This window comes from Plectropomus leopardus, chromosome 6 (genome assembly GCF_008729295.1).
Source record: "Plectropomus leopardus isolate mb chromosome 6, YSFRI_Pleo_2.0, whole genome shotgun sequence".
Lineage (NCBI taxonomy): Eukaryota > Metazoa > Chordata > Actinopteri > Perciformes > Serranidae > Plectropomus > Plectropomus leopardus.
Genome location: NC_056468.1, coordinates 10,330,378 through 10,357,986, shown reverse-complemented (window position 1 = coordinate 10,357,986; position 27,609 = coordinate 10,330,378). Strand labels below are relative to the sequence as shown.

The following is a 27,609-nucleotide window of genomic DNA, read 5'->3' as shown; positions in this document are numbered from 1 at the left end:
GACTATAAAGTGCTCTGCAACACAATGCTTTGGATGTAAATTTGCAGCCTCCTGTACTGTACACTCATCATGGCCAAATCTCCGGGCACTTATATACAAACACATTGTTTCCAGAAGAAGGACTTGGTGAGAAAGTGTGTGGTTTCAGTACATTGAGTGCTCTGAACAAGCATGCTTGTTTTTGTAGGAGCAAGCTGAAACAGATGTTCACGTATGAGAAAGCAACCCTTGGACAGTAGATACAGTATTCAGTAAAGCCCCGTCTGATTAAAGTCTCTGATCAGAGTCATGCGGAGCGTTGGAAAAATGTTGTTTAGCATTAAACATTGTGAGTGGCCACTGTTTAGCAAAAGTTACAAGGTCTCACTTTAAATGGCCATTTGTTTAATTTATATTTGACTTGCTAAAACTTTTTCTTGTTCGTTTATTGTTGATCAAAGGAATACTTAACCCCCAAATGACCATTTGTATATGAATTACCAGCCCCTTGTTACATTGAATTTGGTAGGAAAACTGTTTTTCTCACATGACTCCACAGTGTACAAAATATCCCAAAACAAAGAGAATTCTTAATGAACTCATTTTGGCTTAAACATTACTATTTAAAATGCTTCCTTGTAAATGGTCTGATGCACAGACAAGTTGTATTGTAAGTATTAGTACATCAAGTATTTTAAATACAATACTACAATACAATACTCTATAAGTTGTATGAGAGTGATGATGATTTTTATATGTAGTTTTGCTGTTGTTAAACCAGATCCCCTATAACTTTAACTCATCATAAAGGTTCTCAGTTTTTGGATTCTTCGTTCACTGCGGAGGCATGTAAGAAAAGCAAACTTTTCCTCCTGAATTCATTGTAACACAGGTTGAGTAATTGATATACTGCAATAGCATCATTTCGTCGTTCTTTTCTACAATGTGCACGTTTTTCACACTCGATTTGTAAAGTTTTCGCTGATGACATCATCATGGTTATTCTTAGACTTTTCCTAAAACTCCCTCCAAAGCCTTTCAGAAGACATTAGACAACTGATTTTATACACTCTTCATAAACAAGTGCAATCTCCGGGGCAGAAAAATGAAGCCAATGCTTAAGTGGCCAAAAACTGCAGTTCCTCTGATGGCCACTTGAGGCTGGCTCCAAAACAAAGTCACCCATGTTAAAATACCAAACTCAACAGTAGAAACTAAAATGTGTGTTTCCAGCCTGGAACAATACAATCTATACTTAATTTCCCCATTCATGACAACTGTAGGGGGATGAATTTACATAAAACTCACCTGTTTACATTTTATTAAGGCTTAAAAGTTATGCATAGGGGCTGGTTTGAGTTACAGGTTGAGTCCATTACTTTTACAGTCTATGTTCAGGAAAAGAAAATTGACTTTTGTGTACCCCTTTAGCTTGACATATTTGATATTTGTGAATGAGGGGAAATCTAATAAACACAACTGTTCCAAGGATGTGACATGAGGTCAGCATAAAGCAACGCAGGACATCGGAGGCAATGACTGTGAATTGATTGGGAACTTTTCTTTCTGTTGGGTCATTGTCGAGCAGCAGTCCATCCCTGTGGTCAGCGGCCTGATCGAGACCGTGGACAGAGTGATGGAACACATGGTGACTAACCTGGAGCCCAGCCCGAACTCCCTCATCTCCCTGGGTGGAACATCTTTTGTTGCAGGTCAGTATGCTGTCAGCTCTCCATAAGGTGACTCACTGTTTGTAGTTTGTGTGGACACGGTTAGGCTAGAAGGACATGAAGCGTCAAGCTGACGTCATTGGTTTTCGTATTCGGAGAACAAATGCAGGTCAGCAGCAGAAAAGCAGAGGTCGAACCCCCTCCATTCTGCCTCTCAGGGATGTGGGTCTTTTTTTTTTTTTTTGCATAATATTTTGTTTGCCACTAAGCTTGTGTCTGTCTCAGGGGTGGCTTCACATCTTTTATCCACCCCTGAGAAAGCAGATGGGTCTTGTTGCTTCTCTGCCTGTTTTTCTCAACGGTTCTCGCTTTCTCTAACCTCTCACTCCCACAGATTACTCTCTGATGAAATTCCCACAAAACTACAACCTGCCACATTACCGCTTCCCCGAGCAAGGCAAGAATTACATCTCCGTGCCTGGAGAGGCTTTCACCATGCAGTGTAAGTGCAAAGTACAGACGTTCAGTGACGTGTTGTGAGTGATACACAAAGCAGACCCGTCCTAGCTTTTAAACGAGTAGCTTCTCTAGGTTAAGTGTGAATACTGCACATTAATCTTGGTCTAATTCTGCCAGGAGAAAATTGTCCAGCTGGGAGGCTCTTGTTATTTGCCAGTAATTTACAATGCTAAGATTTAAGACTGCTAACATAGCATACAGTGTAGGACAGGATGAGAGCTTTTGTGTGGCTTTATGGTGCACCGTAGAAATCCAGCTATGACTTTAATGTTGGCAGTTACCCTTTTATTCAAAACAGAAAGAATGAGAGAGCGAGCACTTTTTCTCCACTTTCCTCTGTCATTAAAAAGAATGGACTCGGAGTGAGGGAGAGCAGTAATTACGGTCGGCATTAAAACTCTGTTTGTTTGACTTTGTGTTCAGGTCAGATTCCCTTGGCTCCACCTGGCTGCTACATGCACCGCGTTGCCATACAATGACTGGAATAAACAGTTTTATAATTCATTAATGGACTGTTATCACAAATGGAATATATGTTATTGCTTGACACGTTAGAGCCAAGACCAGATTAACACATAGCTCTGAATACCTGGCTGGGTGAAATACTCCAAGGGGAGGTTTTATATCCTAATTAAGTAGAGAGCATGCTACACATTGGTGTGTTGGGATACTTTATTGTAGTTTTCCTTATTCTCTTTCTTTCTTTGGAGAGTTGCGCGAGCAAACCTTGAGGTCTCTTGAGGCTCTTGCTGGGAGGCTTTCTGTCGAAATCAGTTTTTGGAAGGTTCAAAAACTCTCCCGCAGCATATACGCCGCACATTTGTTTGACATCAGCAAGCTTTTTGTTGTCACAGTCAGCGGGGCCTCGGGTAAAGGGCCTTTGAAAGGAGGAACAGGACCATTAAGGATTTCCTCCGATTTCATTGTTTATCTTGCAGTATTGAGGTGGGACCGAGCTGGATGATAGGTCAAATTAGGGGAGGGGGACCAGACCTCCCGCTCTCCCAGTGAAGTCATGTCGAGGTTTCATAAGATTTCCCGACATCCACGTGGTTTGCGGCCCTCTCCCTTTCACACTTGTGCGACTGTACGGTCGTCCTATTAGCCTGCCGGTGCCAGAGTGCGGCGACAAGGCAGCGTTAATTAATTTCCCTTCTTTGTGAGCATTTTAGCAGCACTGCATTACATTCCCAGCCCGTTGCCCAGGTCGTTTAACCACCGAATGTTGTCTTCTTTGCCTCAGCTCAAACCACCATTGTTGGCCTCTTCTACCACAACATGCACAGCTACTACAAAGAGATCAGCCCCGTCAAGACCAGGTAAGAGGACGGGACAACACCCGATGTGAAAAGTCAGATGCACTGACCTTGCGCTCGCCACTTTGGTTTTGGCCAAGGTCTTATCAAGGGAAATATGTTCTAAACAAAATGGTTCAAGCTGTTCAAAAAAAAAAATGTCAGCCTCCTCTCTTTGTACTTCCTGTGTGGGGGAATCAGGTCCAGTGGCACTAAGGCGCCCCTGCTTCCTGAACCACAGAACGGCTGATGCCTGGGGCCAGTGCCTTATCTGTCCTCTCGCCTATCTCTCATCTCACCACTCAACCTCCACTGACTGATACACCCTGCTATTAGCTCTACATATCTAACCCCCCTCCAGTTATTGTCTCATCAGTGGACCAGCTTGTTCCGCTCGTGTTGCAGTGTTTATTTTTGACCAAACCAGACATAACAGCGGTTAAGCAACCTGTTTTTCCAACTTTATAAAGTACAAAATGTGAAATATGTGACAGTACATTTTGAGATGTTTGCGACTTAGTTTTTAATACGTCTCTCCCACTTCCTGGCTTCTCTGTGGGTGAGAATGTCCCCTCTAGATAGAGAGGTGATGCTTGTATGATCCTAATGTCACATACCAGATTGCCTTGAAAAACTATTGATGCCGTGCTGCTGCTTGTCAATGAGATTAATGATATAGATAATATAAGATAATCAAAGTTCCACTTAAATGCTGCTGCACTTGGCCCGTGTGTAAAACGTATGTGTCGCTGTAATAAACAGATTACCGTGAATTTTTTTCTGATATATCCGACCATGTCTCTCTTGACTTCGGTTTTTTTGGCTGGACGGCAGCATGTGAGACTAGTCACTTTGTTTGAGAAACAACTGTCAGTCCACCACAAGCCTTGTGTTGCATGTGTACCTAAATGCTATTGACTATAATGTGTTACAGTGTCAATAAAGGTGCTGGTTTTCCGTAATGTATACCCCCCTCGAATAATGTAGAGCATCCCCTTCAGTGGTTAGGGTTCAGGTCAGGTTTTGGAAACACATATTGATGAGAAAAGAGCCTGTGTTGTTGCCACCATTATGCAAAGAAAGTGGAAAAAGGACAGTGATTGAAATTGAAAAGGATATGTGCTGTTCCAATAAAGGAATGAGTGCCCCCACATTAAAAAAAACTTCTCCTTATAGTAACTGGCACTTATAGAACGTTTTAAAATCTATTGTTATTTATGGAACTTGGCTCTGATAGTTGCCGATGGTTGTGCAGCCCACTAGTTACACATGGACGTTTATCTCTCTGAGTTGGGGTTGTGTAAATGAACTGTGGGTACAGCTCCACAGAAAGCAGGTTCCTTCTGCTGTGTGACAGAGTCTAAGTGGGTTGTTCTTCATTTTAATATGTATTTCCATGATTTTTTGGCCTGAACCATAACAACTCAACAAGTCTGTGACTAAATTAAGATGAAAAGGCCTCGTTTCAAATTGAAAGCCGTGTATCATTTCATACACATACCAGGTTTTGACCTTGTCTTGTTATGAGTCTTGCTTTTGTCTGTGACTCTTGTTTCTGCCTCTATTTCTTCCTGTCAAGCTGCCTTTCTCCTCTCACATTCCCCTCTGTCTTTTTTGTCTCTTAGGATTAATGAAGCAGCTGATTTCATGGATCATAAGATCCAGGTAGCAAGCTGTCTGATCTCTCTAAAAGTGGAGCCTTCACCGGCCCTGTCAGTCAACCTCTCTGGAGCTCCACTCATCAAGATTGTCCTCACACACATGCTGGTAAGAATCAACCAGAACACTGTCCTGTTTGGTGTTTTTTTTATTCTTTTTTTCCCTCTTATTTGACTCATAGTATTTATCAGCCGTTTGCTTTCTATGTGAGTCAGTCACACTGGGGAAGTTGAGTGCTTTTCCAGTTGTTGGGTGTGGGACCCACCTTATCAGAGGGGAAAGAGGGCTATGGTTTGCCTGTTGCTACAGTAGCCGGACCCCCCCCCCCCCCCAAATCTATCAGCTCTATTTTTGGCGTTCTCTTATGTAAGAAGATGGGTGTCGATCACTGGCCGAGGCTTGTGCAGCTGGGCACTCACCGGCACAAAGAATGAAGCCTATTTTGGTTTTCATTAGCCTGCCCAACTTTCCCTCTCGGAGCATGTGGCTTCCAGAAAGCAAACTGATTATGGACATTTGAACTGCAGGCTTAGGGCACTTTGAAAAGAACAATAACTTTCTTTTATGAACAACATATTTTTTCTTTGCCTCTTTATGGCAGGAGCCTTGCCAGTTTTCCATGGGAAATGCAGTCGAAACTCATCATGCAAATGAACTTAAAAATGTGTATCGCATTAGCTCGCTTCCCTGTAAAGTCAGAAACGTGGTTCTTCACAGCCATGTGTATTTTTTTAATTTGTTGCACATTAACAGGATTTCGAAGCCCGTTCTTTTCATCTAAATGAATTGTGTTAATAGCCCATTAGACTATCATACAATAGTATTAATGAGGCAGTTGACTAACCCCCGCAACAATGTGGCTCTGTTAAATTTCCAAGTCCTACAAGAATTATTCACTTTCTATTGAAGGGAATACATTTTTTTTCTCTCTTCACTCATAAGAGTACAAATGAAAGCCATGCAGCTTCATGAAACCATGGTAATATTGCTTTGTTTGCCTTCATTTTCCCTGGTGAAATAAATGTTTATGCTGCAATCATCTGGCTTGGTTCCTGTGACTGTGATTACTGTGTTTGTTTTAGCAGACACCATGGGAGAGGGCTTATAATCCGCTTTGTTATGGGAGTGCTGGAGATGCTCACCAGCTCTGCTCGCTGATGAGTCAAGGTGTTTCTATTTTAGTTGGACTGCCTTTTACCTCTGATGTAAGGATAAATCAGGTTTCTTGCATTCTTTCCTCTCTACCCCATTACAAATGACCTGTTATACTTATTACTAACGCGTAGTGATTGGAACACATCATGCCAGCATATTTCAACTTAATTTAGGCCGCATAGCTCGGACGACGATTTTTATTTAGGAGCTGCATTGTAATTTGGCTCAGAGCTGTTTTGGCTGTGAACGCGTCCAGAAAAAGGGTTGTTTTGCTGTAACTGCTTTGCTGCACAGACCTTTTGTTGGATTTAGTCGAAAACCAACTATTTTTGGAGTTTTAATGTCTTTGGCAGCTGGTGGATACTTATCACCTCCCTAGCTTGGAGGCAGGGAGGGTGGCTCGCACAGTATGAGGCCGACCTTTCCCGTCATTGTTTATGTCGCTCTTTACTGTGTGCACAAGTTAAACCTCAAAGATCTCCTCTCATGGCAGCGGTTCAGTGGCGGAGAGTAAGTGATTTGTGGTTGACCTCTCTGTTTATCCCCAGAAAGTAGACAAACACCCAGTGACTTCATTAAAAGCTAGCAGGGGGACTGAGTGTGTCTGAAGCAGAAATATGTCAGCGTCCTCATCTGTCTTCTCATGCTGTCATGGTAACAACAAGTCCTGTCTGCCATCTCTTGTTCTGTGCGAACAGTCGCCTACTGTCGTGGCTCAGATCCAAATGTCATCCATTTTCTCTATCTGACACCTGCCATGATAAAACGTATTGTGGCGTGGATTGATGGAGTCACCAGCTTGTAAAGAACCTTGTGTCATGGCAGGTACCGCTCACTGAAGGTCAAAGCCATGTGGTCGGTGTCAGAGTGACCTTGCAGTCTTGACTGAGTACACTGAAACAGCCTGGTGACGTCATGCCATTCCCAGCTGAGTCAGTCAGAGCCGAGGTGCCGCCATCCTACGTTATGTGGCACGGAGCGGGTTTGATACCCAGACAAGGCGTTATCAAGGCAGCTGGAGGCCCGCATGCTTTCTCACGCCATTTGGCGGCAGTGTTGATTGGACCCTGGCTCCATCAGTGATTTAACACTGCTGTCTGCCTCAGGTTCAGTTTCAGAGTACCTAAGGAGTGAAGAAGGGGAGAAGAGAGAGGGTGGGAGGCATCGGGGTCCGTAGTTAAACATTAGTACATACATAAAAAGGCAGACACCTCCTCGCTGTACTCTTCTTCTGTCGAAGCATCATGCTGATGGTATGAAGTGAATGAATGGAAAGACTGATTTCATGAGCAAAGTGGATTTATAGGGTCAAAACTGAGAGGATTTAGAAAACAGATTTTGACAAGCTGGCCTGACTTTACAGGCTTATAAAGTAGCGTGTTAGGTTGGCGGCTCCGTAAGAAGGGCCGAGGCGAAAGGGTGAATCTGGGTGGCACCGCTGGAAGAGCATTGGTGGCCTCTGTCTGTCCCTTAATTAATTTTTTTTTTTAATTTAATTTGAGGCATCATGTAGACTTAAAAATCATTAACTTGTCATTAAGTTAGCTTTCTGGTGGAGAGTTAGATGAGAGGATCAACAACACTATAGTATCTTCACATAACGTGAAATATTTGCATATTTAAGTACGGCAGCATCATCAAATATGCTGATCTACTTTGAATACCTCATTTAGAGACAATAAGAGGTAGAAACAAAAATATCATTTTATTTATTCATTTATAGATTTTTTATTATTATGACTATTGTTGTTGTTGGTTATATTGTTATTGCTAACACAACCCAAATAACGGACACGAACACAAAAAATTTAAAATGTATTTATTTACAATTATTTTAAAGACAATAAGATATATTAGTATTATTATTAGTGGTAGTAGTAGTAGTAGTAGTATTTTTATTATTTTTTTTCATTGTTTGTTTAAATCAGTATGTTAAATATGAGGCAACAAATAGCAGCGGGTTAACTTTAGTTCACTGAAAGACTGGAAACAGCTAGCATGGCTCTGTCCATTGCATACAAAAACAAATCCACCCACCAGCACCTCTAAAGCTCACGAATTAACACCTTTTTATCAATTCACCATGTGCTGCACAATTTCTTGGCTAACAGTTTTCCCCTGTTCCCAGTCTTTTGTGCTAAGCTAAGCTAAGCTAACTGGCTGCTAGCCGTATCCTTTTATTTAACAGGCAGACATCAATCTTTTCATCTCTGCCAGAAAGTGAATAAGGCTGTTTTGCAAAATGCCAACATCTTCTTTTCTACACACACAAAGTTTTAGAAAATGTGATTTCTGAACTTATTGAACTGACTCGTGTGACTTCACCATTACTCTGTCAGTTCAAATATTGACCTAGTGACTGGACAAGAAACAGTCAGCGACTATTTCATCCATTAGGTTGTATTCATCGGGCTTCCTCCCATAATTTAAAGAACATGAAAGAGAATTTGGTGGGAAGTGAGTAAAGAGGTCAGGGGCAGAAGGGGAAACTGGGTGGCTTTTGTTTACAATTACGTCTAGACTTGTTGGAGCTAGTCGATCAATTGTTCAGCACCTTTGAAAATAAACACGCGAAGGTTATTTAACACTTTCTGATAGCCGTCCTGTTAATCGTGAACGCCAGCGCTGGTATCAGTCATTTCTGCCACAATAATAACTGCTCTTTATTGCCAGTCTTTTTATAACTCCCAGCACACGCCCAGCTTAAACCTTGTGGGCAAAATCTCTCCTCCGTCTCTCTCCCAGCCTCCCACACCCATCCGTACACCGACACACACAAACACAAGCTGTGTGAGCCAACACGCTGATCAATCACAGATGGAGGTCTGGCTATTGCTATTTCTCCTTCGCCAGAAGATTTAGAGTCTTTCTTTACAGCCCCTCCCACTCAGCACCCCCCCTTCTGTCACCACTCAAACATCGCGACCACCACCTCTCGCTCCGCGCCGCACAGAGCACAGCTTGAGCCCAGAGGAAAGAAGAAAAAGTCCTGATTCTGTCTATATGATTCTTTCTGTGTCCTCAGACATAATTTCAAAAGCGATAGACGTATGTCGCCCTTTTTAAACGAGACCAAACTTGAGAAATTCCAGTTTGTAAACACGTCAGGCTTGCATTTGTAGAAAATATTTCAGAATGTCTCAAGAAATGTGTGAAAACTAAATCAACAGCAGGATTATACAAAGAAAAGACCTGCTTTCACACGGTGTATGACTTTTGAAAAGTTGTAAAAAGCTAAGAATTTAGTTCCTTTACAAAAAAAAAGGTTGCAGAAGGTATTAAAAAGTCTCATAAGCAGCCATGTTAGTTATTAAATGCTTTTATACCCGTCAGAGGTCTATCGGGAGATGTTCCGCCCTTATAAACTAAAATTTGGGTTGCTGAATTGTGCAATGGATTGTGCATGCAGGAGGCTGTTTCGTCTTTGTTTGTGAAGATTTAGTCAGCACCGTTAGCCGTAAAGAGTACTGCTAGCTGCAGTTGCTAGGAAGCTCATTGTCTTGTAACATAATGACAAGTTATAATTTTTAGCAAAAATGTAAATGAATGAATGAATGATTATTGATTTGGTTAATCCATCCATCAATTTTTTGCTGCTTCTTCAGTTCAGATTGCATTCATTTGATCAATTATATCATTAGGGATTATTGTTTTACTGCTTTGAAATACTAAAAAAAACATGATAAGATCATTAGGGCTGAAACATTAAGTCAATGATTTGTTGATCAACAGAAAAAAATACTCTGCCATATTTCTGATAATCAATTTTTTGTCATTTTTCAAGCAGAAATGTATTCACTGGTTCCTCCTTTCAAATATGAAAATTCGCTTTTCTTCATGTTCTCTTATATTGATTTCAAAATTAAATTTTGACATTAGTATTTAAATAATGTAACTTTGTGAACCTTGAGAGACTGAATAAAGATTTAAAACAGAAATGACATGCATATCTTTCTCAAAAAGAAAATGTGAAGTATAAATTTTGGCCCTGTTTTTGACTGTAAAAGCAGTAACAAAAATTCATATTTGTAACCTTAAAGCACCTTAATGTGTAACCTCAGGGTCACACACAGTGTGGGAACTTTGAGTTTTACAGTTTGTCTGCTTCGAGTCTGCATGCAGATGTCATGAAAGCTTTCCCCCCCCTTTGTGTTAACCTCAATTATGCAAATGCAATATCAGCTAAATATATAATTACCCTTATTTGATCTTTTATATATCCCATGTTCAAACTCTTCTGTAAAGGCTCAAAACGCAACTAATGCTTGCAAACATGTTACTAAAAAAAGAGGCCGGACACCAGAGAAATATTACAGGGGCCACATGTGAGAGTTTGTGGGAACTGAACACATGAATTCATGCATGGACAACATCTCCTGTCGTCATGCGAGTTTATGTCTCAAAGGAAAGAAAAAAAAATCGGCATTTTTGCTGTTTTGAACCATTAATTAACAAAGTACAGTATTTCTATGAAGGTCCACAGCTCACTTTATAAAAAACATCTCTGTCTATTGTTTTTTTTAATTGTACCCGGTTTTCCTCACACCCTGCATACCTCTCAACACGTCTCGTTGTTTTCTGTGTCTACCTCAGAGACTGAGCTGAGACCACAGCTGCATGTCTTATTACATTTCCCCTGACGGCATGATCTCACTCAAGGCCAGTTGTGTTTTGCTGCATGGCCTCAAATTGTTGCTCCAAATGCTGTGTGTGGATCAGCTTCAGTCTGGCCTCTGATTGAAAAGCCCTGTGATAACAGCGCTCTGATCTGTGCTCCATCAGAGCTGCACTCTGTGTCAGTCTGATGCTTTCATTTATTGACCTTCAGGTGGTTCACTGGGCAGGTTTTCTCAAACTCCCGGTCAAGCTGTGAGCTGTGGTTGGTCTTTCTGAGCCGGCTGGATTGAGTCATGTTACACCATACCTTGGTGTGCCTTTCCCAGACATACTGCAATAAAGTGTTTCCTTCCCTTACTAAATTTAAGAGCAGTCAGTGCAACCTTTAGGGTATGTGTGGATGGCCTCTTTATTGTTATGCAAGACAATTTAGTCAGCCGTTCTGTTAACTTATATCTTAACTTTCACCTTTTTCACCAATTGTAGCTTTCAATATTCCTTTGTCATTGTGAAAAATATTGGTGATGAGTTTTAATGCTGTTCTGGGCACTGTAGACAGCTGCACTGTTAAAAATTCATATTGATACCAAATGCAGAAAGTGGAGTCCAAATTACACCCCGGCTCTCCACTCTCAAATATTTGGAACGTTTGAGGGAAAAGGAGAAGATCTCTTACTTATTCCCTCACACTGTTGTGTCATATGGCTTTTTTAAATTTAGCGCAGCCAAAGCCTGTATTTAGACTTCTTTGCTCCTTTGCTCTCGTGGCTGCATATTTTTGTACCAGTGCTGGATGGAATGAGTGGGTGTGCAGGACTTTTTTACAAGTGATACTTCATATTTATTCAAGGTCCACTCACAAGCCTTTTCGGGGGCGTTCAACAATATCTCATGTTTTTCAGCGAATATTGAGCTCTGGAAAAAAGCGAGTGAATGGACCACAAACAAAAGACTTTTTTTTTTGGGTCAAACTACTTTCCTTACTAAGATCATAAATGAACTTTTATGGTTAATTTTTCAAATTCTTTCAAATAAAATGTGGATTAGGTCTGATTCTATTTACTGTCCATTATAACTTAAAAAGGATTCTTTACACTGTATATATTATGCTCCAAATAAGAAGTAATGCATGTTAAAATCTTGTGAAAACAAAGCTGCTCTTAATCTGTTGTACTTCAGTAAACAATACAATATAGTGTGTGTGTGTGTGTGTGTGTGTGTGTGTGCGTGCGTGCGTGCGTGCGTGCGTGCGTGCGTGCGTGCGTGCGTGTGCGTGCGTGTGTGTGCGTGTGTGTGCGTGTGTATGTGTGCGAGCACACACGTGTATGCATGTATATACTCTTTGGTTTCCTTTTTATAATACTGACTATAAAAAAATTTTAAAACAGTTACAAAATAAAAAAATAAGAATAATAGAAAAAAAAGATAAATAAATAATAAATAAATACACACACATACATACATGCATACATACATGCGTACAAAAAATACAATTTAAAAAACTCCATGTCCTATTGTCTGTAAATGTGGCACTTGAAGTAGATCAGCGTATTTGATCTGTATTTGTATTTGTATTTGAGCTGATCTGCTTGACTGATTTTGGGCTTGTACGATGGTGGCTGATTTTACTTATTGTCAGTCATTATGATAAAAGCATCTCGCAATCTAGATAAAGCTATTGTAATGTATTTCTGCCAGCACCAGCCTGTCTGTTTGTAACTGTCAGTTGAAACAACGATGACGGGCACTTTGCAGTTCTCTCCATCTTTTCTTTATTTGCGCCTTGCACGAGACCCAGCTGTCAAAAACTAAGATTTAAATTATCTCGGAGTTGCGCGATGTCTCGGGATTTGCAGAGACATATGCTGTCGCCATTTGCTGAAGCTAGCTCAACCACAGCGAGGCTCCAGCTTCCAGCTCTGCCAGTCATGGAGGTCTGACAGACACCACAGAGGACAGAGAAGCTTGCATTTATACAAATTGCTGTGTTCTGCGTGTCATCTGCGACTTATATGCTTTGGTGATGCATGAGGGTGTTTTTTTTCATCCTTGTTCATTTTATCCAGCAAGCTCAACGCAGCCATAAAACAGTGTGCTTTGGATTATAGGGATATACACATCACTCTCATGCTGATGTTGAAGGCCTTTTGATCCCAATGACAACTGATTGGTGTGGTGGTGTAAAAGGCTGGAAGGGGTACGTTGCCTTTAGCAATGCACCATTAAATATTCATTATGTAAAACACTATCATATTACATGTATGTCATGATGATCACGTGGCAGCTAAGACATGCTTCTTCCCTCCAAAAGAGTTGCATCATGACTTACAGTTCTTATACTCCCCTGCAGATGTTTTATCTGAAGTCCCAGTTAATAACACCCAAATGTCACTCAGTGTATGATTGCTGTCTGATGCAAAACGTTTTCAAGTGCATGTTCCATACACTGCATATATCTTTATATACAGTCTATAGTACGTACTCTTGTGTCATTCTTAAGTACAATTTGGAAATGCTTGTTCCTTATTTAAGTGTCCATTTTATGCTAGTGTATTTCTAACCCACTACATAGAATATGAAAAGTTGTATTTTTTACTCTCTAATACATGTTTAAACATGTATTTCCGGAGTTTTTTGGCTTGTGACTAATTGGTGTCGAGCTGATGGCTCTTATCACGTTTCAGATGTCAGTGAGTTGTTAGTAGTTCTACCTAAGAGGGAATTCTACCCTCTTAACTTATTATTACATTAAAAAAGTTTGAATATTTAACCAAAAACAAAGACTAGAAAAAAAGTAAAAAAAAAAAAAAAGATGAGATGAGATGAGATAAGCCTTTATTGTCTCACTACAAGACATTTGAGAGAACACAGGCAACACGTCCACTCACATATACAACCAAACTACAATAAACACTGGGAGATCTGTTAGTCACAGGAGCCATTTCTCTGCAGAATAAGTGATAACTTACTTTGATACTTTAAGTACAATTTTATGATAATAATTTTACTTAAAGGAGCCGTATGCAGGGTGCCTTAATATAGCAGTTTTATTATTATTTGCAGTGTAGAGATAAAGTGTACTAATGGTATCCTGAGCACAGAATGAAGTCACACTCCCTCTGCGCGTGTTGTTATTCAAGCTTCTCTGTTTATTAATGTGGTAGACGGTCAGGCCGTGCATGAGTCAGTTGTAGCTAAGGGGTAATCCTAGATTTGCAAAACTCTTGTGATCCGCTTCAAAATATTCTTGTCTCGCTGTTTTATGGGATTACAGTGTTGCGGTTAAGGTCTGGTTAGGTTTAGACACAAAAAGCACTTGGTTAGGGAAAGATAATCATTTGGGTTAAAGTGATCACTTGACAAATGGAACATGAAATCACGTGGGAGTATTTACAAATCTAGGTTATCATCTATACATGACTAAGCGAGTCTCTGTGTATGTACCCCACTGGCAAGCTGTCCACTGCTGCTCTGCACTGCGCTCAGCAGCGGCTAGCCACCGGCTCAGCCATCTCCATATTCAGAGCTGTGTGCATGCAATTCCTGCTGAGACTCTGAATCATAAATATGCTCCAAGCATCACATGCAGGTCCTGGAAGAAGGATTTTGAATGCTGGACCTTACTTGTGTGTTTCTGAGTATTTTTGACATGTTTGTACTTGTACTTTAAAATAGGTAAAGTAAAAAAAAGTACTTTTCCACCACTGATTTTTGCTGTTGAATCTAAATATGACATATTTTATATTTCACTGCTGTGGAAGGCGAGTTGTGGTTACAGAAAGCACGGAAGATGGAGCTGACTAATGCGTCAAGACTGACTTAGTAACATAGAAGCACCAGAAACACCTTGACTATATTTTATTTATCAGCATCTCTCTCTCTGACCCTTCTCCTCTTTCTCTTCTGTCAACCTGTCACTCTGTATCACTCTACTGTCACTATAGCTTTCACCTTATTCCTCCTCTCTTCCTCTCTACGTCTGTTCTCCTTACGAGGCTCAAAGTGATTTCCAAGGCGGTGTTTGCTGGCCTTCTGTTGTTAATAAAGACTTGGAGCTCCAGCTCTAATGTTGGCTGGTGGCTGAGGCCTCAGGGCAATGAGGGAACGACGGTGTGTGCATAAAGCTCCGCCAGATCCCCAAGTGCATTTAAACACACACCAGCGACTTTAAGGTTCCTGTACTTCTCCTCAGATATCGGCTGCAAAACACACACTGGATGCACAAACAGAGAAGAAGCAAGACCATACAGCACCCTATACATGTTTGATGGTCTGTTAGTCAATGTATGTTTTAACTTGTGTCTGGTACATATCATGGTTGGATAATGACAGATTGTTTCCCATGAGCTAGGGTTTACATTTTGTGCTTAATGTAGATAATTAGTCTTTCCTTGTCGCACAGGAACATTAAAGGTTCAGCGATGGTAGAGAACATGTAAAGCAAGGCTTACAGTGTGCCAATTACAGTTTGTCTTTCTTCCATCTGCTTTCATTTACACCCAACAAGCAATGTGAGTTATTAAAGCCCACAGGGGAGCAGTAAATTCACCCACGGGGTTGCTTGCAGCTCCTCAGAGCTGGCCGCCGGCTTGTGGTGACAGGATGCATTTACGGTGCTCTCATGGTTCTTGGACCCATCGCGCTGTCTGCTCTAATGGGCCACATAAATATAACATCCATCGCATTCAACTCAAGGGTCACAATACATGATGAATAAAGAGCTGCATGCGTGAAACGGACAGAATGAGAGCAGCGATGTGGTTACACAGTGAATTGAACGTATTGTGCTATGCTTTGTAATATGAATCACTGAGCCTATGGGCCAGGAAACAGACAGCCTGAGTGTCAGTTTCACTCTCTCTCTCTCAGTTTTTCCAGAAGGAAATAGTGCAGACACAGTCCATCTAATCATACACTTATTCAGTCTGAGAGTCAAAGCTTGGGGAGCGAGGAGAGGTGTGCAGGCTCTCCGTATACACCCAACCCGCCAATGAAAGTGTTGTTTTCTTCAGATGACAGATTGAGGAGGGTAGTGGTTTGACCTGAAACCAGGGCCAAGCCCCAATTACAGCATTCTTGCACTGTAGCCATTAGCTCACTGTCTCCGGGGACTCCAAATCTCATATTAAGGAATGACACGGAAAAAGTGAGTTATAATCAAATAAGATTGTCGAAGACAGTAGGGATTTTAGCTCAGTGTAATAATCACCTTTGCTGAGTGTCGATCTGCGTCTCGTCTGTCCTTCAGTGTGATCTCAGACTGATTTAGCTGAAGCCTTCTTCTTTTGGCATTAAGCAACTACAAAGCATTTTTATTTTCTATCAGAAGCAGAAATGAAAAAATGGGTTGCTTCTCTTCAGATACAAAAGGAAAACATACTGTATTTTTAGCTTTAAAGAGAGAGAGTTCATCCCAAAGTCAAAAAATACATATTTTTTGTCTCACCTGTGGTGCTATTTATCAATCTACGTTGTTTCGGGTACAAGTTGCCGAATGTTGGAGATATCAGCTATAAAGATGTCTGCCCTCTGTAAACATTAAATACATCCTCCTGGGCTAAGCTGTAACATTAGCTTGCTCAGTGGCACTTGGTTAGCTAGCAGTAGATGCACGCTTTCATCTGTGCAACGGTATGGTTGGCGGGTGGTAGACAGAAAGTAGTCCCTCCTTGAAACCGCTCACACCAGGGTCTGTGGATTATCTTGAGTAACCGGGCCATGATCTCTGGAAAGAGACATTGCTATTGAGTTTTTCAAATGTATTTTTTGGCGCTTTGAGCACCACAAGTCAAGTGCCATTTAGTTCCATTATACTGCAGAGTAGGCAGACATCTCTACGGCTGTTATCTCCAACACTCAACAACTCACACAAAACAATCTAGACTGATGAATAGCACTATAGCTAAGAGGGAAAAAAATATTTTTGATTTTGGGTGGTACTGTCCCTTTAATGCATCTCAAGCTCTGGTGCTTCTGTTGACCATATGGATGGAAAGAAAGCCAAAGAGCATGAAGGAAAGAATGCGGCTGATTTGAGTCTAAATTATTCCACAATCACCTTCTTGATCAAAGCACATTTTCCAGTCAGGTTGCTCTGTAATTTAATGAGCTAGCAAAATCCAAAAGAAAATGTTTTCCTATAACAAATAATGTTCTCTTGCAATTAGAGATCTCAATTTTATTTCACTTTCCTCTTTCAGACTAAAGAACAGCAAGAGCAAGTCCTAAATCAGAGCAATAAAGTCTTCCTCTACTGTGCCTTCTTGGACTACAGGTGGGTCTGTGATTAAAGATGCAGCATGTCTCAATTATTCATTCAGATGTCGAGCCAAAGCGATTTTAACGTTGATTGTCGACGCTATTCATATTCCTTACTCAAGTCTTAAAGGCTTTAAAACATAAGACATGACCAATGTTTTGGAAAAGGTGTATCTCTCTTTTCCCATTCAAATCAAAAACAGCCAGTGCTACATGTGTTGCTGTTTCAGTTTGGCGTGTCTTAAGCAACAGTGAAAAAAAATATGGTGATCTGATCTGATAAATGGAGCCAAAACACTTTTTAGACAACATAAATCATTTTAAAAGGGAGTCTGTTTTAGTTGAATGAAGGCTTCCTCTCCTTACTCCCCTTTGCCCTTAAGCTCAGGAAAAAATGTGAATCATTAGATTGCCCTGTCAGATTGCCCTGGTAAATGCAGCAATTTCTGCGTGCCTCCCACAATGGATCATGTTGAGTGATCTTTGCCAGCAGTGTTTCTGTGAAAACCTGGTCTGTTTTTTCCTCCTGTATGTTTGTTCTTCATGTAGCGTCTGTATGCTGATATATGTTTCTGGGTATTTTGTTTCTGTATGTAAATTGTCATCCTTTTTCAGTTCAAAGGAGGGAGTATGGTCCAACGAAGGTTGTGTACGCTCAGATGGGAACATGACATACTCTGTGTGTTTGTGCAACCATCTTACCAACTTTGCCATACTTATGCAAGTGGTGCCCTTAAAGGTATGACATTTTTCTAATCTTTAAAGCTTGATTTTCATGTTAACAATGGCAGGCAGGAGTTTTCAGTGAAAAAGCTCTGATAAGCCAACTGTATACCACCTGCCCAGCGCCAAAGGGCAGACAAAGTGAGCAACATGTTGGAGAACATAGTGGAGATGAAGCAGGTAGAGAGAAACATATTTCCTCAAGAGTAGGTGGAGACTAAAAGGGAGCTGCACTTTGGACTCCACAGAAATACTCCTCTGAGTGCTGCTTATTTTTTTCCCAAATCTGTAATGATGTTAGTCATGTCACATTCATGAAGTGACAATACAGCATGTTAACATTACGTTTAAAGCTCATCATACTGCCTCTAAGTGGTGAAAAATAAATTACTGTAGGTCGAGCATTGACCTTTTTTGACCTGTCACGTTAGGAACAATACATCTGCGAATTAAAAAATGTGTGACAGCTCAATTCCATAGAGTGGTGCATAGATGACTGTAATATGTAGTCTTAACATTTGCCTTGTTCCCTCGACAAAAGCCCTACTGGATTCTTCCACTGGATTTTAGATTACTATAGATCATATGTTCTTTGGAAAACTAAAGTTTATTATAATTTCACGTTTTTCAGCAATATAATCTTTACAAATGAACACAATTTGTATAATTGAAGTGTAAATGCAGTGGCCACCATTTCAAAAGAGATGTCTGTAAAAGCTGTTGGCAGGACACTTCTAACTGCAAACTTTGCCAATTATTGCTCTGTTTATAATTATTTTTTTATATTCGTAAAACTTTTCCACACCCTTGAAAAATTGATTTACATGCATGATGTCATCCCAGTATAAAATCTATGGGCCAAGAAGGAACATGCAGGTGGGGCCAGTGGGAGAAGTACTCATGGGCATTTGCATTGGGCCACTCAATGTGCAGGGAAACCTAAAAGCCAGAACACTTTTTTGTCTAATGTGCGTGGCAAGCAATTTTCATTGAAGCAAATTGCCGCCATCTCTAAATTCGTCATCCAGCTCTTACAATATACCAATGAACCACATATTTTGCATGCTAGCTCATTGTCAAACTGTCATTTTTAATGTTATCAGCAACACGAGAAAGAGATAATTCTGATTTTCATCACAGTGCTTTTCATTCAATCTGTTACAGGGAAACAGTGAATCTCTCACTACTATTTAGAGAAGGGTTGTCCAAACCTTTTTGAATGGGGACCAGATTAGATAATGTGAAAAATACCTGGGGGCCAGCTGCTTCTTGCATCAAATGGGCTATTTGAAAAAGAAAACATACAAATTAGATAAACGCAACTGTTTCATCATTCAGTACGCCTCTGTACTGTGGCTATGTCCTCTGCCTAGCAGGAAACGTCTGCTGTTAGGTAACCGTTCCATTTGCTTGTTTATGAAAGACATCAGTTTTGCCTGTATAGTTCCTACTTGATGCATTGCCACAAACTGTATGATAGTCCTGCCGCTGTGAGATGAATTGAGAAAAATGCAGGGATCTTCATGCTTGTTTAACCAATATTGTGTGGTGGGATACATTCAGCATGCTTTGAAAGTCAATCCCGGGGCCATTTGACATTGGTTCAAGGGGCACAGTTGGCCCCTGGATTGGACTTTGGACATGCTGGATTTAGAGTAAGGAGTAAGTATTGCCCAGCCAGATTCAAAAAGTGTGTGCGTCCCTCTGTGTCTTTGTCACAAATAAGTACATTTGTAGGAGCATAATTGGACAGGAAACAGTGGTTTACCACACAGTAAACCACCGACCAGAAGCCCCCACTTCAGCCTTTGGACATTTTGTCGTTGCTCCCTGTAAGTCAACTGTAAGCAGACCCACACAGTCACAATGTCGGTTTCACTGGTGGTTTCACAGAAGTGCTTTGGACAACCATGATTAAGTGTGGTATTTTGGGGTCGCTGCACAGGTCAGTGGTCCTTTCCTCAAGGACCACTGTCCCTTTGAACTGTCCTCCAAAAACAGTCCCTTTAAAACATCTGGAATAAGTCTCTCCTCTCCTCTGAACACTGTGCTGCACAGTATTTTACATTTACATCATGTGAATTTTGAGCTATTTGGAATGCCAAACCTGTGTGTGTACATTGTCACCACAGTCTCTTTGTTATCCAAGAATATGCGCCATGGGAGTATGGTCAGCATCCACGATGGCTTCTTTAAATAGAAAAGAGGACTTGCTGCAGCTAAGTGGGCCAGCGCTGTATTTAAGGAGCAGAAGTCTATTTGATGCTATACTTTCCCCCAGCTAGTCTCTAATTAGTGGGCTGCCTCATCCCTCAGCTGCAAGGGAACATCCCACATATCCCTTTTCTGGAAGGCTGCGACTCCTCTGCCCTCGTAATGACAAGGCACATGTGAAGACAGTTAATGGAGAATCAAACCCGAACCCTCAAAATAGCCTGAACTCCAAAACAACATCGATGCACCATACGCTATAGATGCAGGAGGAGAAACACAATCACCTCTGTTACTGTTTAGCTGCATGGACAATGTACAGTTTGCTTATCCTAAAATAAGAATGAATATGCATTTGACTTTCACATTGATTCCATACCAGAGACAAACTTTACCTGAAAATAATGTTAAAAAAAAAAGTGTGACTACTTTTCATATAGAAACATTTTGATTCCAGCGTCTGTGTTTTATCCTTTACAAAGGAAGGTTTAAACCATTTTGCTGAAGCTTTATGACAATATGCTCAGTGTTGGAGCGTAGCGTGCCTGATTAACACTAATGAGAGTCAGTGTTGTTTTCATTATCATAAACTCCATGGGGCCCCTTTGAATTATTTCCCGGCTAATGAAACAGGCTAAACTAGCTTAGCCTGTGTATTTGTGGCACAATGTCACAACTCATGGTTTAAGTTAAAATATTAATGTTTTTTCATGTTGTCTTGTCCATTGTTGATGGTGATGTGTTTCTGTTCACAGCTCACTACCGGCCACAGGGTGGCACTGTCAACTATTGGTTATGTTGGCTGCTCAATTTCCATCTTCTGTCTTGCCATCACTCTGGTGACTTTTGCAGTTCTGTCGTGAGTATCATCAGTTTGACAGCCCGTGCTGTCCATCTGTATTTACAACATTCACCTTTCATGTTTTTTATACTCAGTTTTCTCATTATTAAAGTACTATACATTATCAAGTAAACGTGATGTCCTCTTGCTGCTCTGCAGGTCAGTGAGTACCATCCGTAACCAACGCTACCACATCCACGCCAACCTGTCCTTCGCCATCCTGGTGGCTGAGATCTTGCTGCTCATCAGCTCTCGCTTTGACCCGGGCACAGTGAGTACACAGCACAGATTATGTGGTTGATGAATGTGATGATGATGATGAAGACAATAAAGACATGTTGTGATGATGATAAGTGCGATCAAATTAATGATGACTATCAAAATGATGGTTATGAGGAGGAGATTAGTGTTAAATATTCTAATATTGTTGTTACTGTTGTTCTTTAACACATGAATTCAGAATCAGAGGAGTGGACTTTTTGTCACATGACACGCACTTGAGTCAGATTCGAGTCACAATTTTGATGACTCTAGACTGGACATGACAAAATCAAAAAAGGCTTGTAACTAGACCTGAACTTTAACACCAGTGACTCGTGACTTCACTTAGGCTTGAGGTCTTTGACTTGAAAATACTTAATATGTTCCCCCGAGCCCAAAAAAGTTTACACTTAATTCCCCAGATGATCCACTCTGTTTGAATCAATCAAATAGCATCCAATCAAGTGTCAGGAGAGAAACATGAGTAACGAGCTATTGTTACGTTACTGAGCGCCATTTGGAAAAAACTAATTGCAGTACAGAAAAGGTGCGAGTCAAAAAAGACGTAGACCCTATAACTTCCAGCAAACTTGTTTGTTTTACAAGAATGTTTTTAAAAAGCCTTAGCGACTTTTGTAAATGTAAAACATTGTAACTCTGTTGCTCTGACTTCTTTAAGACTCGATACTCAACATTAAGGACTTGCCTGTGCTGACTTGTGACTTGCAAAACAATATCTTTGTCCCACCTCTGGTATGAAGTGAACAACAGTGCAAAAATGTAAAATGTGGTCAAATGAAACTACTATTAAATGATTAAAGTCAAGGATTAAAGATGATAAATCTAAAAGAACCAAATACAAACCACTGGAGCAAGACAGAATGGAAAGTTAAAAAAATTCAATTTAATAATAATGCATGGATAAATAGTACTAATAAAGAGACTGCTTTGACAAAAAAATCCTGTCTTTGTCCCCTGTCCCAGCTGCCTTGTAAAATCATGGCTGTCCTGCTTCACTTCTTCTTTCTGAGCGCCTTTGCCTGGATGCTGGTGGAGGGCCTCCACCTGTACAGTATGGTGGTCAAGGTGTTCGGCTCTGAGGGCAGCAAACACTTCTACTACTATGGCATCGGCTGGGGTAGGTCTGCTAAGCAATCTTTGGCCAAAGTCACACTAATTCTAAAAGAAATAATCTTATACTAACACACCTGAAAATGCATATGATTGGATGGGTAAACAGGAAGCAGACTGTCTGCTCTGCGGATGATTTCGTTGGTCACAAAAATACTATATAGATGGCAAAAAGTAAGACCAGAGATTTCTTTGCTTGTACTGACGACGAGGCGGAACTGTTCCTTAAAGTAACACACGGGTATAAGGCAGTCAGGGCTATGGAAACCATAGATTGGGAGTCGTTGCAAAGCAAATACAACAGCATTAAGGGAGCATTATCCATCGCTGGAGGAAGCCATGACAATTGGAAAGTAGTAAAGTTAACCCACACAAGAAGGATAAAATCACAAAATTTACATATGCCTAACTCTAATGTTTTAGCTTGATACGTCGCAAGTAACATGACCCAGTCAGGAAGATAACTTACAGTGTTTGCATCATAAGTCTCAATTTCTGCCTATTCAAGCTACAGGGGTCGAAAACAGAGCGCTGTGGACACTGGGTGTAAACATAGCAATAGTTCTGCATTTTAAAACAAATAAATATTTAGTGCTGATGTAACCTTTAATAACTACACTTAAATGGAAAACTTGGGTAATATATCTACTATATTTGCCTAAGAATATAACAAAGACACCTGTCTCATTCCTTGTGTATCATTTTCTTGTTTGTCTGTTCAGGAATACACTGTCTTATTTTATTGTCCCTAATTTCACCACTTGTCCTACCTTTACCTCATACCAGGCCATTACTGTAATGTGATTTGACCATTTTTATGACCTTACTGGTCAAATATTGTTTGTGAAAAGCAAGTAACTGTGACCCCGTTGAATAAATCTGCTTTGAGTTACATTCCAGCATAACAATTGCCTCTCCTGATCTGAGTGAACTGGAGTTTGATGGACAGATAAAAAGAATCTGGGACATACGTATATACTGTCTTTGGCTGCTGGGGAATGCATAGTCTCTCCTTCACATGCTGAACCCATTAGTGGAAAAACGATCTCTTTTTTATTACTTCCTTTCTTCAGGCCAGAGTGATTTTTTTCATTTTGTGTGGCCAACTGGAAATTACGTGCAGGAGACTTGTCTGACAGTCAGAAGTATAGCTGTTATACATAAAAAGTAAATACTCATTTTATAATGAATTGCTGCTGCTATTAGCTGTGATAAAGGCTGTTTACGACTTTATCTTTCATTTCCTCTGTTAAAGTTTCCTTGCAGTTTAGCATGCTGGAAACCTTTGGGCTAAGTAAGCAAAAAAGATAATTACATACATATATACATACATAAATAAAATAAGTAATTTTAGGGGGAGTTAGTAATAAGTAGCACAGCAGATGAATATAGCCACCACTGGGTGTAAAAGTGTTTGCAAAGACAGGTGCTACAGTGGGTGGAGTTTTCCATGTTGGACTATATAACAAATGTTATAATGTTTAACGGGGCCACAAGGCTGTTTGCTAAAATTAACTGAGGCATACTTTTGGATGACTCTGTGAAAGGTTGAAATACAGCCTGAATTTTTTTTGGCCCAGATATGGGGTTAGCGGGTTGCTTTGAGATGGCTCCTGAATGTTTGTGTTGATCCCAGTCATGTTGCTGGTAACTTGTGTTGATGCTCTGAGTAACCAAGCTGAATTACTAGACCTTTGATCGGGACAATTGTCTTGGCCCCATGTCCCCCGGAGCCTGAAATCCTTAGGTTTAGTTTAGCCTCAGTGCATGTCAATTTTTGTCTGTGGTACTTAAACCCTTGAGCACCTGGATTGACATCGGTTTTGTTGTCCTGCGTTCAGATGCCTTTCACAAGCATTTAAATCTGAGAAATTTGGTTCAAATTCTTTTGAAAAGATTGGGGAAAAAAGACACTGACCAACTTGGCAAGAAATATCCTGACAAAAAAAGTGACAAGAAAATGACTTTTGCCTATAATTTTAATAATTCAATTTTTAAAATTATGTTACAGGAAAAAAATGTTCTCTATTTCTAAAGGTCATTTTCTTGACTCCTTTTGTTTTTGGCTTATTTCAGGTAATTTTCCCATAACATTTTAAAGAAAACGTTCTTGCTCATTTTTGGGGCATATCTTTTAAGGTTGCTCATTGCCTTCTTCCCATGTTTTTGAACACCCGCTAACATCTGGCTTTTGTCTTAAGTGGGAAGGTTACAATCGGCATTCAGTCTCGGGACAAATGATTCTGCAGTAGTCGTGGGTATTTATGGTCTCTCGCTCCGATGGTTTCCAATCAGCAGTGACAGGAACATGACCCTTAGTGAAAGCGCTCATTCTTGCCCCTTTTCTGTCACGATGCGATGACGCACCACCACACATTCTGTCTCCTTTTAAACAGCGCCAACATTTTGCCAAATTAGTTGTCAGAGTTTAAGAGAGAGACTGAATACGTAGCTGATATAAAAAAGAAGTAACCACCGCACAATTTTCAGTGGCCTTCATGCTGCTTTCTACTCTTTAAAAGCCCCGTTTTCAAGTGCATTTGTAATGTCAGACACACCAAAACAAAAAACCCAGAAAAAATATTAGAAAAGTATTTGTAAAAAATACGTAAATAGGGAAAATGTCCAGAAAACTATATATATCTGTATGTTTTTACAATGTAAACACACAAGTAATTTCTTATCTTTTTTCCCCTCATTTTCAGGTCATTTTTTGTAACTGTTTTTGTAACTAATTTCTTGCTTATTTGCAATAACTTGTTGTTAAGTTGATCGGCCCTCTCCTGCAGTTTTTGACAGAAATCAACCCAACCCTTGCTCAGACTTTAATGGATTTAAGTGTTGGTCCCGAAATAGTTTGCAGTGTGCATGCACATGATGGCACAAATATTTTTTAAAAAAAGCATACGGGTTACGCAATACACATTCCTGCCACAGGTTTTACACTATTCTGCTAATCGACAGTTGGTGGCGGTACTGCACTAAAAACGTAGCATGGTGCAAACAAAGGCAAGAAGGTGGAAGACTTCTAGCAAGCAAAACAAGCACGCATTGATGGAAACATTGATGCAGGATTTAGTTTTAAAAAAAATGTTGGGTTTTTTTTGCACATGCATGAATAAAGTTGTGTTTGGTATACTGCATTTCCCATAAATGAATTGATACAGCAGATATAAGGAAGCCCACATATGTTTTGCACTGTACTTAAATGGTACACAACAGAGTACATGCACACTCATCCCACAAGAGAGTTGGAGAAAATAGGGTGTTAACAGGGTCCCAGATCACATATTTGACCCAAGGCCCCACACTGGTACTGTGTGACATCTTTAGTGAATGTGTAACATGTGTTCTCATTTCTTTGTTTATTATCAGGCTCTCCATTGGTCATATGTGTGGTGTCTATGACATCAGCTCTGGGCAGTTATGGCGAGGTTGACAAGTAAGTATGACCACCTGCACTTAAAAATATGGAATTCATTTTATTCCATCAAAGCTTAGTGGCATTGCATAAGACTGACATCACCTGTTGAAGAAATTGGAACCATCAACTTTGCTCAATGTTATTATAAAGCTTTTAGGTTAACTGTTACTATACACGTCATTCCATATTTACATTACAGCATTATATATATATATTTTTTATTTTTTTATTTCTTTTTTTTCCTGTCTCACCCTTGCCTCTGTCCTTGCTTTCTCAGCTGTTGGCTGTCACTGACGAACGGAGCCATCTGGGCATTTGTGGCACCGGCCCTTTTTGTCATTGTGGTGAGGAATTTGCAACAATTAGCATATGTGGTTTTTTACAATGCTCAATTTGTTGCATAATTTGATTTACAATCTAAAATGTAAGCACGGTAAACTTGAAGTCTATTTGAGGAGAAACACAAGAACGTCCTTCCTCCTCTCTCACTGTGGTGAACTGTATGTTAAGCCTCCTTTCTGATTTCCAGGTGAACATCGGCATTCTGATATCTGTGACCAGAATCATATCTCGAATCAGCGGAGAGAGTTACAAGATTCATGGAGATGCCAATGCAGTCAAGTGAGTTCATTTTTTTCCATGATAAGATCAGTGCTTTTTAAATATTATTTTCTTATTAACAGCTAATAATACAAACATGTTTTTTTCTTGCTTTCCTTTAAGGCTGACTGCAAAGGCCGTGGCTGTGCTCCTGCCTATCCTTGGCATTTCCTGGATCTTTGGCGTTCTCGCTGTCAACATGCACTCTTTGCCATTCCTGTATATTTTTGCTGTATTCAACTCATTACAAGTAAGTTCTTCACTGCGTGAACTTTTATTTACCAAAATGTATGCTGCTATTTGTGAAAAATAACTTCTTTTTTTCTTTTCTTTAGGGGTTCTTTGTCTTCTTGTTTCATTGTCTTCTCAACTCTGAGGTAAGATGCTAAATATATTAAAGGAACTGTGTGCAACCTTCAGAGCAATAATATAGCAGCCAATAACCTTATGTCATGTAAAGATATAGTGGAGTAATGGCATCCTTAACAGAGAATGAATGCTGCCTCTTTGTGTGTTAGTATCAGGCCCCCGGAAAGGGTGCCTGACTTTAAAGCTAATTTGACAAAGTGGCCACACCCTGTAACTACAACCTCGGAGTTCGTCATGTGATTCCATTTTGTCCCAAAGACTGAAAAACGAATTTCTGTATATCAGTGGATACATGTTTTTGAGTGTCACAACCTTGCAAAATGACACAATTCACCATCAAGACTTGATATGTTCGGTGTGTGAATCCCACTGCCTAGCAAAACACCACGACTAATGCTGGGTACCACTGATAACATCGTCATCACAGAAGCGTATCCCTAACAGCACAGTTAGCACAGTTAACAGCCAACCACCGATTTAGCCACCTCCATGTTGAAAGCCGTGTGCAGACAATCCCACCTTAGATCCTGAATCACTGATATGCTCTGAATGTCACATACAGCACCTTTCAGTATGTGTTATGATTTGTCTTGTGGGATGACTAAACAACCAGAAATTCCTGTGGTCTCAGTTAGTGCAGATGTTTATGCTAATTAGCAGGAAACGGATGATGTTCTCTTTTGCAGCCTCATAAGATGTATTTTGTCTGATATTTGTCACCGTTCTCATGGCTTTGCTCCTTTCTGTAGGTCAGAGCTGCTTTCAAACACAAAACCAAGGTGTGGTCTCTTACCAGCAGCTCCATCCGAAACATCAATGTGAAGCCATTCAACTCTGACATTGTGAGTGCCAGTGTTAAAGATTAGCTCAAACAAATAAACCTTGACTGCCTGCGTT

General features: G+C 40.3%; 1 protein-coding gene across 1 annotated transcript in view; it reads left to right on the top strand.

The window, feature by feature from the left end:
• Positions 1 to 27,609, top strand: part of adgrd1 (adhesion G protein-coupled receptor D1) — a 37,959-nt gene that overhangs the window by 9,358 nt on the left and 992 nt on the right. The window contains exons 10-24 of the mRNA XM_042487804.1: positions 1,568 to 1,691; positions 2,044 to 2,151; positions 3,412 to 3,487; positions 5,089 to 5,230; positions 17,095 to 17,168; positions 17,768 to 17,891; positions 20,842 to 20,945; positions 21,087 to 21,198; positions 22,173 to 22,326; positions 25,695 to 25,761; positions 26,021 to 26,087; positions 26,273 to 26,364; positions 26,467 to 26,593; positions 26,679 to 26,720; positions 27,462 to 27,554. Coding sequence (XP_042343738.1) covers positions 1,568 to 1,691; positions 2,044 to 2,151; positions 3,412 to 3,487; positions 5,089 to 5,230; positions 17,095 to 17,168; positions 17,768 to 17,891; positions 20,842 to 20,945; positions 21,087 to 21,198; positions 22,173 to 22,326; positions 25,695 to 25,761; positions 26,021 to 26,087; positions 26,273 to 26,364; positions 26,467 to 26,593; positions 26,679 to 26,720; positions 27,462 to 27,554 — 1,506 coding nt within the window. The remainder of the gene's footprint in view (positions 1 to 1,567; positions 1,692 to 2,043; positions 2,152 to 3,411; positions 3,488 to 5,088; positions 5,231 to 17,094; positions 17,169 to 17,767; positions 17,892 to 20,841; positions 20,946 to 21,086; positions 21,199 to 22,172; positions 22,327 to 25,694; positions 25,762 to 26,020; positions 26,088 to 26,272; positions 26,365 to 26,466; positions 26,594 to 26,678; positions 26,721 to 27,461; positions 27,555 to 27,609) is intronic.